Raw genomic sequence first — 14,293 nt, forward strand, 5'->3', positions numbered from 1 at the left:
CGGCTCTGCTGGGGGGAGAAGCCCGCAGCGCCCCCCTGCGGCGGGAGGTCCCCCCCCCCCACCCCCTCCGCCTCAACATCTCCGACAGCTCGATTCCCAAAAATATTTTATTTATATCAATATATTCATTATCTATAACGTGATCCAAAAATACAGATATACATTTATTATTTTTTTTAACTTTACATTCTTCTTCTTTTTTTTTTTCCCATAAAAAGATTTATATTCTCTTCCATTTACAAAGGGAACATAGATGTAATTCCTTTAAAAAATAGAGCTGTCGGGTTAACGTTGTTTCACCTCCAGTTTGGCTGAGCTGTAGTAAAGCTGAACACCACCGAGCACTTTGGTGCACTGACAGCTGTCCGTGGAACGTTCCTCTCCGCACCACAGTCCGTCCATCCTTCTCCATAAGGGCGTATTTAACGCCGTACATTCAAAAATCAGGAGAAAGATTTGAACTCTTTTGTGACCAGAAGTGAAGGCTGCGGGTCCCCCAGCCCAGGGGCAGGCTGGGCTTATTGCTGGTGTGGGTTCTGAGGACACATCGGTGGCATTACGCCGTACGGAGCAGCCAGGTCTGACCGTGGGTCCTGCTGAAGAAGCCTCCTTCCCTTTGAGGACTGATGCCAGCTTCTAAAACGTCGTGGCTTTTTGCTTTGCTGGTTTGAATGGAAAACATCTGCTTTTCTGAGCCCAAGAAAGCACATAATAAAGTACACTTTGCTGTCCCACCTGGCCATCTTTCACAAGTGTAGGGCAGCCCTTGGCACTGACCTGCAGAGCTGTGCATTTCCATACCTGCACGTTTCCAGCAAGGTCTCCCAAGAAGCACAATCTAATTTTGGATTTGTTTCAAATCCAACGCTTGATTTACGGTGCTACCCTGACTGCCAAAGCCTTGGGAGACAAGGGAAAAAACATTTACAACAGCACTGGACGGAAGGAGAAAACAGAACTTGGGACAGCATCACGGCCTTCAGGACAGTCACCCTTACAAGGAATCCAGTGCAGCAGGTCAGTGAGGTACAGGCTTACTGCTGGTACTGAATTACAGGCTGGCTCATGAGGTATCGACATTACATCTACTCTCAAAACAGAGGCAGGGAGAAGGAGAAGGCTGGCTGTATTTCTAAGCCCAGCTTTGTGAGATTGTGCTTTTCCTCTCCCTTCCCGCCAGCGTTTTGTTTCTAACTTGCCTGTGTAGTTTTGGGGTGCTTTTACAATGGCAGCAATGACAAGCATGCATCGTCCTGTAAACATTAACTACAGAAACTTCATATACAATGCAGAATGATGCAAGGCAGCAAAGACGTACGATGTCACACTTCCAAAGGAAGGACCCTGCAGACAGGTTTTCTGCACAGCAGGTACATCAGAAGGTTCGCAGAAAGCCTGTCTCAGTACCAAAAGGTTTCTTTGCAACAATCCTAACGTACCTGCAGCAGCTACAAACCCAACAGAGCAAAGCAGGGAGGCAAAACTGGCATGAGTGGAGTTCTACTTTCCTTCACGGCAAAACACAAAAGAGACGGCCAGGGCAAGACAAGAAAAAAGTTTTTTTTTTCTTTTGGAAGCTGGTGCCGAAGTCAGATTAAATTTGTTTGGGGTTTTTTTCTTCCCTTCTGTATTGTTCTGTTTATTCAGGTTGCTTTTAAAGCAGAAGAAAGAGCTTATCTGGAAGCCCTTCCAGCAGCCTGCATCCAGAGCTGGCATGCACAGCAATGGGCAGATGCAATTAAGGGCCATCACAGGATCACAGACCCTGCTCCATCCTGCTGCAGGGGCTTTTGCTTTGTTTTCTCCCTCCCCTGGCAGAACAACAGAGACACTTTACCCACAGTGTCTCTGTTGTAGGAAGGTAAGCCCCATAATACAGGAGATACCTAAAGACAACAGTTATCTGTTCTTCCCTCGACTTCTGCATCCACTGTTAACTCAGAGGAAGGAGGAAAAAAAGCTTACTAGAACAGAGTTTTGTTTTCCTACTCATGATTTCTTTCTCATCCGTTTTGCTGCAGCAACTGACACTGTGATGACAGCAAGCATTCACATTCGAGATCTGAAAGGCAGCCTCAAGAAGTAAAGAACAGGCAAACTTGCCCCCTCAAAAAAGACAAGCAGTAATTTAAAGACATTCCTGCTGCACTGCCTTCTCTAATGGCACTTCTTCATAGCAAAAGCTACTCAAGAACCCAACTCCCACCACACTACCACACAGCCACCTTTCAGCTTTGCTGCATCGTCACTGGCACGTACACGCTGTCCTAATAGAATCTTCCCTTAAAGCTTGAGATATGACAGAAAATCAGGCCTTCATCTTACTGTATGGACAAATCGGACCCCCTGTCACAATACTCTAGGTTTCAACTTCACAGTAACACACTTAAAGTTAATTTTTAAAGCAACAAAAACTGACAGGAAAGGTAACTTGCTCTCTCGGTACTACTGTCAGCACTGCAGGACAACCCTTTGATGTTAAAAGGTTTTGTTCCAGGAGACACGAGGCTTTTACAGAAGGAGGTTAAAAGCCACACTGTTTGCTTCTGCTAATCAGCTAATCAGCCTTTTTGAGCCTCTCTGTACTACAAAACTGCACAACAAATGGGCATCACATCAAAACAATGGAAATAATCCTTTCCTGTAGGCTGCATGAGAGGGCATTGCTTTTTCTGTCATGCTAAGCTCCAGGTCTGAATGACTTCAGCAATGGTATGCATCACACTGAAGGCTGGGTGTCTCAATCTCCTGCAGTGCCTCACAGGGTTTAATGGACTCCTAAAAACAAGCAGACTACAGCGACGGGCTGTTGTAGCACTTCAGAGTAACACTGATCTCAGTGCTGTGAGAGAGTAACATAAATAAAATCCCTGTGGCAAATTCCTCCCTTCCCAAAGTCATCGTCTTACAAAAGAACAGGAGTTACAACTGGCCGCTGGACAATTAAATAGCCTATCAGAAATGGGAGGAGGGCAGGTTTTAAAATCACAATCAAAATCAAAGATGATATTGCAACATGAAGGAAGGAATATATTAAAACTCTTCTTGCCTCGGAGGAGGTATTCCCCCCTTTACTTCTTACTTTTCTTCTTTTCCTGAACACAACGTGGACAAAACCTACGGAGAGAGAAAAAAAAATTGGCTGTTAATGAGTTCCTAAAATTAACAACATATTACTCGGGAGCCTTTTCTATTACTTGGAAATGAGTGGAGGTGGTGTTAATTTTAGCCAGCTGCAACACTTTACATGGCATGCAGCAAGGCCGGGCAGAGGGAAGGAACTGTATGGACTCTGGTGGGCAGAAGGGACAGCACTGCAAGGCCTCTGGAGCTCACCTGCCCCTCGCAGCTCTGAGTCACTCCATTTCATTCACCCAGAAGCTATTCCAACCAAATTCCCTAAGTTTGGTACATCAGCTTCCTCACCGTTAAAGGAAAAATGGTTCTCTGCTCCAATCCCTTCCTCTCCCTCCAATGATCGCAAATGGCTGCATTGCACCTCTGCTTAACCTCACTTCTAATGCACATCTTATAGTTACACTAAGAGAGTCACCAAACAAAGATTTGCATGTCTTTAAAAGTCTGCAGACTCAACAACCAGCTGGTCATTCAACTGCACGCTGCCACTGCAATATCTGATTGAAATGCAATAACCAAGTCATACTATTTGTTCCCACTTAATGCTGTTGCATTTCCTCTTAAAATTTTGCTTTTGTTGTGCAAATTGAAGTGTGGCATTTTAATTGCAAAAGACAACATTTAACAAAGCTTTCGTCCTTAGCAAAAGAAAGAAAGCACAGAAAAAGCCTAAGACTCTTTCTAGAATGGGCACATACATAGGCAAAGCAAACGCTGTAGTCTTACATTGTGCTCCCCTAAGCAGAACAGAAAATATTCTTTTCCCAACCTTAATCACAGCAACAAATGCAAACATGAGATGTAAGCTGTACGCACTGACAAAAGCCTAAGCTCATGAACTGCTCTGCTTATCATGAAATCTTGCCTGGGTCCTTGTTTTGCTCCCACTGAAATCTAAGGAAGCTAGGACTCTTGTGGAAACAGCCTTTAGGAACAACGTTCCCCTTCTACCTTCACATAAATGCAGCCCCAAACTCAACATGATGTAAACCTCTGACCATGTGAACAAAGTTCCTTTGTCAGGAAAGGTCACCATGGGGTTGCAATTATTTTTGTGATTTCTTTTGAGAGAAACTGTAGCCTGATAGAAGTCAAAAACCTGCACGTCCTTACCATTTCCCTTTTGGTTTGGTGGTGAGGTCCACACAAGCGAAGTGGAACCATTCAATCGGGCACTGCAAAACAAAGGAAAAATCCACACAGGAGATGCTTAGCATTTCACCAGTGCTACATTCACTTCGGGTGAGCAAATTAGCAAGTACCCCCCTTGGATTTCACTGTGCTATGATGCTGCAAACATCGTTTCAGAAGATACAGAGTGCATTTTGATGATAAAGCAATAAAGCAAGTGCTTACATCTGGGTTGTCACAGCCAATCATCTCCCCATAGGACACCTGGTGACACAAGCAGTAGGTGGGTTCGTTGGGGTCCACAGGCATGTCCAGGACGTCTGAGGGATGCACTGACAGGATGGTGTCAGCAAACTCGGAGCTGCAGACAAGGACAAAACACTTGCCACTTACAGGCGACAGAACATCCCCAAGACTTGGGAAAATCGATTTGTAACAGTCATTTAAATCATTATTAAATCAGAAAGTGGGCTGGAGCTAATACAAGAATATCAGCTTGACTGTAAAAGATTAAAAGATTGACTTGTAGCTTCTACGAGTACGTGACTACAGTAACAAAATTCACATATAGCTCACTTCTGTCTGCAGACAGAATAACCTGATTTTTTTTTCCCTAAGCCATTTTAGTACAGTCTTCTCTCCTTGCCAGGTATGAGGGAACCACCTTGCTCTGAGGAGCTCTGACATGGCAGTAACACTTAACAGAAAACACTTCCTTTCTTTTCAACTTGCCCCTCCATTTAGCCAATTGAACACATTGGAATTAACAGGATCCCTCTGAAAAAAAAATCACATGACAGAGAGGTGAAATGCCTTCTTCCTTGCTTCACAGAACAGAATTATATTATTCGAGACTATGTGGGACACAGCTGTTTAAAAAAAGAACCACAAAAACTCTGCAAGATCTCTATAAGAGCAACACAGCATCAGCATTTGTCCCAACGGGAAGGGGTTCTTTACAATGAATATCACAAGCAACTGTTAAAAATAGCTGCATGACAAAAATCAAAGGTATTTTTCCCCAGCTTGCCAACAGCAACAGACTCTGATCTTGTCCTTCCAGACAGAGGGCATTCCAAGCGTGCTGGGTTTCCACATGGCAAGCAAGGAGTTAATTAGCAAAGCTAACTTGTCTTAAGGCGGACACTAATTAGTGAGACCAGAACACTGGAACACCACTAACATCCCAAACAGGGTAACAGGAACATGAGGAAAACTCATGAAGCGTTGAGCCCAAGTCACCAGCAGTGTGACAGGGTATGTCTTACCCTCCTTTCAGCTTCTTTTTCTTTGGTGTGTCCTCTTCAGACGTCCGCTTGCCTCGGCCACGAGAGCTTCTTTTGTCTTTCTGACTTTTTCCCTCTATGAAGAAAGATAAAGCATCGCTTCAATCAGTTTGAATACCATCCTCAGGTGTTTTTCTTTTGGTGCATTTACTGTTTTGAAATCTTCCTGTCACGTGCAATTGAACACAAACACTGATTAGGAAATGCACGTACACTCTTCTGCCACAAACATACCAATTTTGCAAGTAATATCCCCAAGTGTCAAAATCCTACATCTGCAGTTTTGACAATTCATGGAATCATAGAATGGCCTGGGTTGAAAAGGACCACAATGCTCATCTGGTTCCAACCCCCTGCTATGTGCAGGGTCACCAACCAGCAGCCCAGGCTGCCCAGAGCCACATCCAGCCTGGCCTTGAATGCCTGCAGGGATGGGGCATCCACAGCCTCCTTGGGCAACCTGTTCAGTGCGTCACCACCCTCTGTGTGAAGAACTTCCTGCTAATATCCAACCTAAGTTAGATATCGTATTTTATATTAGTCCATAACGTCACACAAGACTTCAAATAGCAACATATTTGATTAGATACATATTGCTTTCTTCAAATCTAAGTCACAGACTAAGCCTGAGGCCAAGACTGTTCAACGCAAGAACTGTGTTCCTACAGTCCCCACAGGTTGAGCATCAGTTCGGTATTGTCATGGTTAGTCCCCCCTTGGCCAGTAGTGTCCTTATAACCAGGGACCACTTCAGCACACTGACAAGGAGAGCCCAGCACCATATCTTTTCCTTCTCCTGTTTATTGCCCAGCGCAACTCTATCAATACCTGAAGAGCATTTATAATAAGTATGGGATTATACCACAGCGTCCAGAAACGACAGTCTACTCTGTACCCAAGGCCCTCTTCTTAGGTATGCCCAGTGCTGGAAAAGGCTGTTAAACACCTAACATTTACTCACTTTTCAGGTTTCGTGATCCAGAGCTCTCAAAGTCACTGCCCTCCAGTTTATCCTTCAGATCCGCTTCGAACCGCGCCAGGTCCGCATCCAGCCGGCGGATGTGCTTATCCACCTGCACAGAGAGGAAACCACAAACTGAATCAGAAACACAGAAACGCTCCCAGTGCAAAACAAGGAAGGTCTGGTAGCTTGGCTGCCCTCCCTAAGAACGTGAATGTAACAGCTCAAGGCAAGGCATGAAGGGCACATCAGGCTGGAAAAGGGGAATGGTACACACAGAGGGAACTGGAGCACACACAGAGAGATAAAAAGCTGAAGAAAAAGCAAGAGGACAGAACCCTCATGCAAGCAAGGAGAAAGGAAGGAAAAGGGGGTGGAGGGTCCAAGCACCTCCAAAAGGAAGGAGGAGGGTCCAAGCAACCAGACCAACAGTTTGTAGAACAAGACAGAGAGATATTTATAAAGAAGTTTTCTTTCTGCCACTCTCAAAAGACATTATTCAGGTGGTATCCATTCCGTGTGACAGTATTTTCTCTGGTATTTCAACAGCACACTATTTAGTGAAGTTGAATAACGAATGCAGGTTGTCTCTGAGATCCATACACATTGGGTGTCTTCTAATGCCCTGTCCACAGTAATGCGGTTTACAGAACAGAGGTGCAATAAAGGTGTTCAAACCTTCATCTCCACCCACAGAACAGCTGTGCTGCTGCAGTACCTATTTGTGAAGTCGGTGTTTATCCAGGATACGTGAAATTATTTCCTTTCTTGCAGTATTTGAAGTGCTGCAGATATAGTAATTAGAACTCAAGGCATCCCTAGAAGCTACGTACAGCACACTAAGTGCAGACAAAAAAGGATTCCCCTCACTTAAAGTCACCTATGGGATAAAACTGGCAGAGAATTGGTCAAAGAACAGATAAATGGACAGAAGTCGGTGCAGAAGAGGAGAAAAGTGGAAAGCTGCATCTTAAGAAATGCCATTTTCCCACTGAGCCCAACAGGCAGAGCCGGACGTCTCTCACGCAGAGGAGCTGACAGGGTTCCATCTCTTGGAATCCAAGGCAACTAAGTGCAAACGGTTCCCTCAGCTCCTCCACGACGCAGTTTTGAAGCTGACCTAAAACTTGCTGCCTATGACCAGCGCAGCCCCAAGCAAACGAGCGGGTGTGCGGGAGGAGCTGGCTGTCACCGTCACAGGGGGCACTGCTGTCAGAAGAGAAGTCTGCTTGGCACCAAACCCAGCAACGCCAGGGCAGGCGTTCCGGGGAAGGCAAAAAAGTAAGAGAAGCAAACTTGAGAACGAACAGCGCGTTTCGGTGAGGTATTTAAGGCAAATACAGCAGCAGGACGAGCAGAGCCGTGCCGCTGCCTCCCGAGCCCAGCAGCCCCGACGGTCACCACTCACAGCAGCGGCACAGCGCCCGCGCTCACCATCTCGTAGGTCTGCATGGCCAGCTGCACTTTGTCGTCGCTGTACTCCTTGCATTTACTGTAGGCGCTCTGGATCCTCCTCAGGTGCTCCACCCGCTGCTCGGCTGACATGCTCTTCACCGACTCGATGTACTCGGCGGCCAGGCGGTCGATTTCGGCTTTCTTATCTGTACAGCGCAGACAGCGCGCACACGCGTGAGAGAGCCGCGTCCCCAGAGGCAGCGTATCCCCCCCCACCCCCCCGCCTCTCCGCGGCACGAGAAGACCCGCACACACCTTCCGTCCTCTGGTCCAGCTCCCGCATCAGCTGGAAGTTCCGCTGCAGCTCGCACGGCAGGTTCTCGATGCCTGAAACAAACACGCAGCGCCATCAGGGCCGCTCCCCTCACGGCAGACCCACGCGGGGACTCCCGGCGCTCCCGCCCTCCCCGCTCGGTCCCGTGGCGCAGCGCGGATCCCGCCCGGCCGCGGCCCCGCGCTCACTGTCCAGGTAGTGCTCCAGGTACATGGCGGTCGCCATCTTGCGGCCCGCGCCCCGCCGCCGACAGCCGCCCGCCCGGCCCGCAGGACACGGGCCGCGGCCCCGGCCTCATCGCATATTCACGAGGCGCTCAGTGCCCATTGGCCGCGGGGGGCGCTCGGCGTTGCATATTCATGAACGGGCGGGGCCTAGAGCTCGGTTCGGAGGACTTTGTCTCTATGGTTCCTCGCTGCCTAGAGCGGCGATGGCGGGAAGGGGAAGCCGTGAGGAAAAGTGGGCAAAATGGCGGGAGGACGCGGCGCGTTGATTGTGCTGGAAGGGATGGACCGTGCCGGGAAGAGCACGCAGTGCCGGCGGCTGGTTCAGGCCCTGCAGGCCGCCGGGCACCGCGCCGATCTCCTCCGCTTCCCGGGTATGGGTCTCTGGGTGCGGGGGGCTCCGCTGAGAGGCGCGGCCGGACCGCCTACCTTTGGCCCGCTTGCTTACAGAGAGGACGACGGAGATCGGGCAGCTGATCAGTGCCTACCTGGCGAGGGAGAGGGAGCTGGAGGACCACGCCGTGCACCTGCTGTTCTCCGCCAACCGCTGGGAGCACGTGTAAAAGGCGGGAAGGGGACACGGGGGCTGGGGGAGCCTGGCTGTGGTGGTCACAGATCGGGGGCTGCGGGCCCTGGGGCGGGCTGCGGTGTCCCAGCGAAGGGCCTCGCTCCTGAGGGAGGCTGTGCGGGTCGCGGCCTCCTGAAGGAGCGTGGCTGCGTGGCCACACGTGCGTCCCCATTTCCCTTCCAGCCGTAAGTGAACTCCCCTCCTCTTGTGGGTGCTCGTGCTGAGTCCCGGCCAGCAGCTCCCTGTCTGCTGCCAGTTACAGAAGCCAGTGGAGTTAATCATTCACCCCCGCCACGCCTTCGCGTCACCACCTGGATTCTGAATCATAGAATCATTAAGGTTGGAAAAGACCTCTGAGATCACCAGGTCCAGTCCAGCCCACCCCACCATGTCCACTGACTGGGTCCCTCAGTGCCGCACCTCCACTGCTCTGGAACACCTCCAAGGATGGTGACTCCTCCGCCTCCCTGGGCAGCTGTGCAGTGCCTCACTGCTCTTTCTGAGAAGTTTTTCCCAATATCCAACCTTCTTTCAATGCACCATTGCTTCATGGCAGCCCAAAGGGTCTGGACAGATCACAACGTCACTGCGCCCGGGGCACAGCCTTTGGTGTAGTGAAATGCAGCAGTAAATGCTGTAAATAAGGATGCTTTTCTCTATCAGAAGCAATGTATCACAAGCCTGCTGCATCACTTAAGGAGGATAGAAGACCAAGTTGTTTGTGTTCGGATGTTGCTCTGATCAGTGATCCTGCCTGTGAGCTGTGGAGCTCCTCTGAGCAGTGTCCTGCACGTGCACCTGGGTGTGGGTGTTCTGAAAGGGTATTTCCTTAATGTCTTAGAAGACAGAGTACAAACAGTAATTGATCCGTGATTGTTGTCACGGATAACACTGACACTGCTCGTGATCATAATTTGTGATGAAGTATGTTAACAGGGAAGTGCCAGCCTTGTGAGCTGCCTTTACATAAACTCTTTTTATTTGTCTCTCTATAAAAGTGTGACTATTTTTTTCTCCCTCTTGGTTTTCAGAACATTGATGAAAGAGAAGCTCCATCAAGGGATCACGCTTGTGGTTGACAGATATGCCTTTTCTGGAGTGGCCTTCACAAGTGCCAAGGAGGTGAATGGAGAATGTAGCAGACCCTGCCCCTCTCTGTATTTGGGGAAACAGGAGATGAGTAGAGGCTTGGCCTGGACTTTGGTTTCTGTGGTCTAGGCTTCTCCTGTGGGGATAAAGTGGATTGGAACTGAGGAATTTCAACTCAGATATTGATGTGGCCTGTTTGCCTGTGTCTACCCTTAGAAAAAATAGAGAAATGTGTTAGGTTGCTCACCAGTGTGGTAGGCTCACTCTAGTACCATACTGTGGAGCCCCAAGCCAGACACAGTGCTCTAGATGTTGGTGCTGAACAGAGGAGAAGGATTCCTTCCCTTGACCCACCAGATGGACTCATGCTTATACAACCAAGCTGAGTAAGCATAGGGTAGGTATTTAAAAAGGAGTCTTCGTGGGCACAAACATACTAAAACTGTATGACATTTATATTCCAGAGCAGCTTCCTTGTGGACTGATAACAGCTGTATGGAGACTTCAGAATATGACTCAGTATTTCCCCCTGCTGGGCTTTGTGGAAGAAGTGTTAAAATCATTAGCTTTACTTAGCTTCAATGAGCCTGAGAGGTACACAGTGCCTAGAAAAATCTGGATTCCCAAAATTACAGGGTTGAATTCACGAATATTAAACTGGGATATCTCCTTTTCAGTTTGTAGGGCTATGCTCAGTGATCTGTGCTGCATCCCTTTGACTGTTTCTCCCTCATGCCATTCTCTAGCAGCCCTTCTCTCCCTTGTTCTCATTCCTTTTTTTTTTCACTTCAGACTTGGTTTTCTTTGTTTGGGACAGAACTTCTGCCTGGAGTGGTGCAAACAGACTGATGCTGGGCTCCCAAAGCCAGATTTGATTCTGTTTCTTCAGCTGAGCCCAGAGGAAGCAGCAGCACGAGGGAACTTTGGAGGAGAACGTTATGAGAATGGCGCCTTCCAAGAAAAAGTTCTACAGTCTTTCCGTCATTTGATGAAGGAGAAGACATTAAACTGGAAGGTGAGGAACTAACCCTGAGGATTCTGTCATGGACTGGGGCGGAGAGGAGGGTCTCATGAGAGCTCCTGGATTGCACACATTGTATCCCTGTGCTTCCTGTCCCCTGCAAAAGGGCAGGGGGTTGTGCTGGAGACCAGCCAAAGGCAAGGTGGCCTGTGGGCACCTGCTTCTCTGGGACACTTCAATGGGCCTTGTGGGAGTCAGGGAAAGAGGTTTTTTTTTGTTTGTTTTGCACAAAAGCCTTTCTGGAAATCATACTCCTTAAAGACAAATTGACAAATGGGTAAAAAATAGTGAGACACACCTGTGCTCTTTCACATGTTTCTTTCCTTTGCATCCCGCAGCATCTGCCAAGGATGCTGAAATCCTTAGAGGTTTTGGGGCCCTCCTGCAGCTTCTCTCTCCCTTACTGACAGTCACTTTCCTTTTTGCATGGCCAGTCTTGACCAGCATTTACTATCCTGCTAAACAAGATATCTCTCACAACACATTATCTCTTTTGTTTCGTACTCCTACATTGCTTTTCCTTGATCATCCCTTGGAGCTATTTGTAAAGGGCTGCACAATCAGCAGACATCTCAGAAGAGGAAGCATTCCCTATTCATCCTAGTTGCAGATGACCTAAGCAGAGGCTTTTCTGGTCTGGACAACCATCTTACCATCTCCTTCATTCTCTTGGTGCTCAGTCATGAGTTACAGGCAGCATTTTCTGTGTATTCTGAAGCCTTCACAGAGATAAAGAAGGACAAAGATTATGGTTAAATTACTAGTCACCGTAGGCTGGAGATGTATGCAAAACTGGATGTATTGCCAAATGATCAGACTGCATAAGGCAAACATGTAGTTTGTCACAGCCCACTTCAGGTAAATGTGATTCTGTAACATGAGAGAGCTTTTATATAGTCAGAACCTGGAGAAACCAAATGTACAGCAGTTATTAACTAGGAGATGTATTTTTATTCCAGTAAATGTCACGTTAGGAAATGGCCTCTCCTACATCATAATGACTAGGTAAATAGGCTGATGGAAAACTCATACCATAGCACTAAAACGAAAAGAAGAAAAATAAGCATACTGTCAAAATCATCATATGAAACAATACAGAACTTACTTTATGCCTAGTCTGCAAACTCTGATCTTTAAGAGATTCCAGCAGTGGAACATATTTCCCTCATTACCTGTCATCTGTTATTTCTCTTTTTTTTCACCTATCCATTATGTAAATGGAGTTTTCATTTAAAAGTATTGGCAACGTGTCTGCTTAAAATACCCCCAACTGCACCACTGTTATATAGATACCTACCAGAACAGATGATGGAAGAGGTGACAGGTGTCCCTGCAAGAAGTACAGAAATCCCATTTCAGTACCCATTAATAGTTAGCATTCCTGCCTATTTCCCCCTCAGCATCAGATAGAATAATAGATACCAAACATTGCCAAGGACGCATTTAGTCCAAGACGTGACATGGAGCTCAGTACTATAGGTTACAAAAATAAACTGAGATCAGCAATCTGCTTCATATTGTGTGCTCGCAAAGCTAAGTTGTTGGTTGTGCCATAATGAGAAGACTACTGTTTAATTACAAAATGTATTTATTGCATAGCCTCACAGTCTGCTGCATGGTGCAGCATTGCACAGGTCATGGTGATAAATCTGCACCTGCTTTCATCTTTTAACCAAGTCCTTCCTTCACTTTGGTTACAGGTAAGTAATCGTAAAGCCATGGAAACACAACTCTCACCAGTTCATGTTGATTTGTGGTGACCTGCAAGGTGTAATTCTGAAGTTGGAACATCCAGTTTAAAAAAATCTGCTGATAAAAGCACATAAAATGATGATGTATTCATGACCAAAGTTCCCCCAGTCACACAGGAACAGTGCTGTTTCTTCAACATAAGGCTCAGTGAATGCCAGAATCACACCGTGCTAGCAGTTTGCAGTGTTTAAAGAGAAACAAAACAACAAATTAAAACTGGAAGATCACAGGGACTGGATTTTGAGAGGTTATTACTCTGGATGGAGTTCAATTTGAAGAACCTCTGAGGGATGATACACTGAAGTTTTTGGGGCACTACGGTACGTGGTGAAGAATGGTTCCCTGGCTTGAGGTCAAAGGCTGTCAGCAAGAAACATGCAGCAGTGGTGGTGTTTCCCTTCATCTTCTCCACATCTACTTGTTAAATGTATGTTCCTGGGTGAAACATTTTCCAGTTCCACTGCAAAAGTAGTGCACAAGAAGTGTAATTAGCTCCTGTCAACGCCTCTGGATGGTAACAATTTTGAGTAAAGGGGGGGAGCAGAAATAACAGGAAGATGGGTTTTTCCTGTATTGGAAATTGAGGAATGTCTCTATTTTTATTTACTTGTTTATTTATTTTTGTCTTGCAAACAGACAATGGATGCTTCGAAGAGCATAGAAGACTTGCACAGAGAAATCAAGACCGTTGCAGAGAAAACCATGCAGGAGGTTAAGGATGAACCCTTGGGAGAACTCTGGAAATAAAACAGTACGGGTCATTCTCTCAGTCCTAACGAAGACTCACCTCTTGGACCTTCCTTGGGTGGGATGATTCCTACATCACCTTCCAGTAACTGCAGCTTAGGTCACGATGTATTCTTACGGGTCAAGCTTGTTCCTTGTAAAATCCTCTGCTTCTCCTCTTCCATTCTGCATAGTCCCCAGGGGCTTGTTTGGTTTTTTTTATAAATGAATGTGTAACAATTCTTTTTGAAACAATTCCTCCCTACCTTGAGTAGGATCTCTTGTTGTAGGCTGTCCTTTAGTGCAGATGTGGTGACTGAGCTGAGTTTCCACAAATGTGGACAGCTTCAGCAGGTGAGGAACAGTTTTCCCATATTTGAATTTCCGTGGAATGACCATGTTTCTGATTCTGCCTCTTTAGTGGAATACATCCCTGTACTGAACCCAACTTGTTTTTGTAATAAACTGCTCTTTTAAACATTTTGTATCACAGCTAAGCTGTGGGTCTTTTTCCAACATGATCATTTATCTTCTAGAAGGATATATTGGAGGACCTCAGTCCAGGGAGAGATGTTTGCTAGGACGGTGGAATGAAGGGACAGATGAACTCATTTTCAAGTCTGCTTCCAAGCTGTACAACAAGGAATACAGAGGCTGAACTGCTTTTA

General features: G+C 46.9%; 2 protein-coding genes across 3 annotated transcripts; one reads left to right on the forward strand and one right to left on the reverse strand.

Annotated features, from left to right (window-relative positions):
* Positions 1 to 89: 89 nt before the first annotated feature.
* Positions 90 to 8,517, reverse strand: ING5 (inhibitor of growth family member 5). Its single transcript, NM_001031312.3, has 8 exons — positions 8,434 to 8,517; positions 8,227 to 8,298; positions 7,951 to 8,117; positions 6,517 to 6,628; positions 5,538 to 5,631; positions 4,495 to 4,630; positions 4,252 to 4,313; positions 90 to 3,117 (listed from the first exon to the last, which is right to left on the reverse strand). Exons 1-8 carry the CDS (start codon positions 8,468 to 8,470, stop codon positions 3,072 to 3,074), a joined length of 726 nt encoding a protein of 241 aa, NP_001026483.2. The 5' UTR covers positions 8,471 to 8,517; the 3' UTR covers positions 90 to 3,071.
* A 143-nt stretch (positions 8,518 to 8,660) lies between these two features.
* On the forward strand, positions 8,661 to 14,119 carry DTYMK (deoxythymidylate kinase). 2 transcript variants are annotated; one of them, NM_001278350.2, is made up of 5 exons: positions 8,661 to 8,843; positions 8,920 to 9,028; positions 10,069 to 10,159; positions 10,944 to 11,141; positions 13,536 to 14,119. In NM_001278350.2, the coding sequence occupies exons 1-5, from the start codon at positions 8,714 to 8,716 to the stop codon at positions 13,644 to 13,646; spliced, it is 639 nt and encodes a 212-aa protein (NP_001265279.1). In that variant the 5' UTR covers positions 8,661 to 8,713; the 3' UTR covers positions 13,647 to 14,119. The 2 variants fall into 2 exon arrangements, 1 of the variants encoding a protein (NP_001265279.1); XR_006930833.1 differs by lacking the exon at positions 13,536 to 14,119 and having other exon boundaries at positions 8,695 to 9,961; positions 10,944 to 11,027.
* Positions 14,120 to 14,293: the final 174 nt, after the last annotated feature.

The sequence above is a fragment of the Gallus gallus genome, chromosome 9, assembly GCF_016699485.2.
Source record: "Gallus gallus isolate bGalGal1 chromosome 9, bGalGal1.mat.broiler.GRCg7b, whole genome shotgun sequence".
Lineage (NCBI taxonomy): Eukaryota > Metazoa > Chordata > Aves > Galliformes > Phasianidae > Gallus > Gallus gallus.

What these genes read in the sequence shown, in the direction of transcription:
- ING5 (NM_001031312.3), bottom strand. Translation starts at nt 8,470, where the DNA reads ATGGCGACCGCCATGTACCTGGAGCACTACCTGGACA. An exon ending in CCATGCAGACCTACGAGATG is followed by an intron (nt 6,629 to 7,950) that starts GTGAGCGCGGGC and finishes CTCTCTGTGCAG; the next exon opens with GTGGATAAGCACATCCGCCG. An exon ending in ACCAAACCAAAAGGGAAATG is followed by an intron (nt 3,118 to 4,251) that starts GTAAGGACGTGC and finishes CTCTCTCCGTAG; the next exon opens with GTTTTGTCCACGTTGTGTTC.
- DTYMK (NM_001278350.2), top strand. Translation starts at nt 8,714, where the DNA reads ATGGCGGGAGGACGCGGCGCGTTGATTGTGCTGGAAGGGATGGACCGT. An exon ending in CGATCTCCTCCGCTTCCCGG is followed by an intron (nt 8,844 to 8,919) that starts GTATGGGTCTCT and finishes GCTTGCTTACAG; the next exon opens with AGAGGACGACGGAGATCGGG. An exon ending in AGAAGACATTAAACTGGAAG is followed by an intron (nt 11,142 to 13,535) that starts GTGAGGAACTAA and finishes TCTTGCAAACAG; the next exon opens with ACAATGGATGCTTCGAAGAG.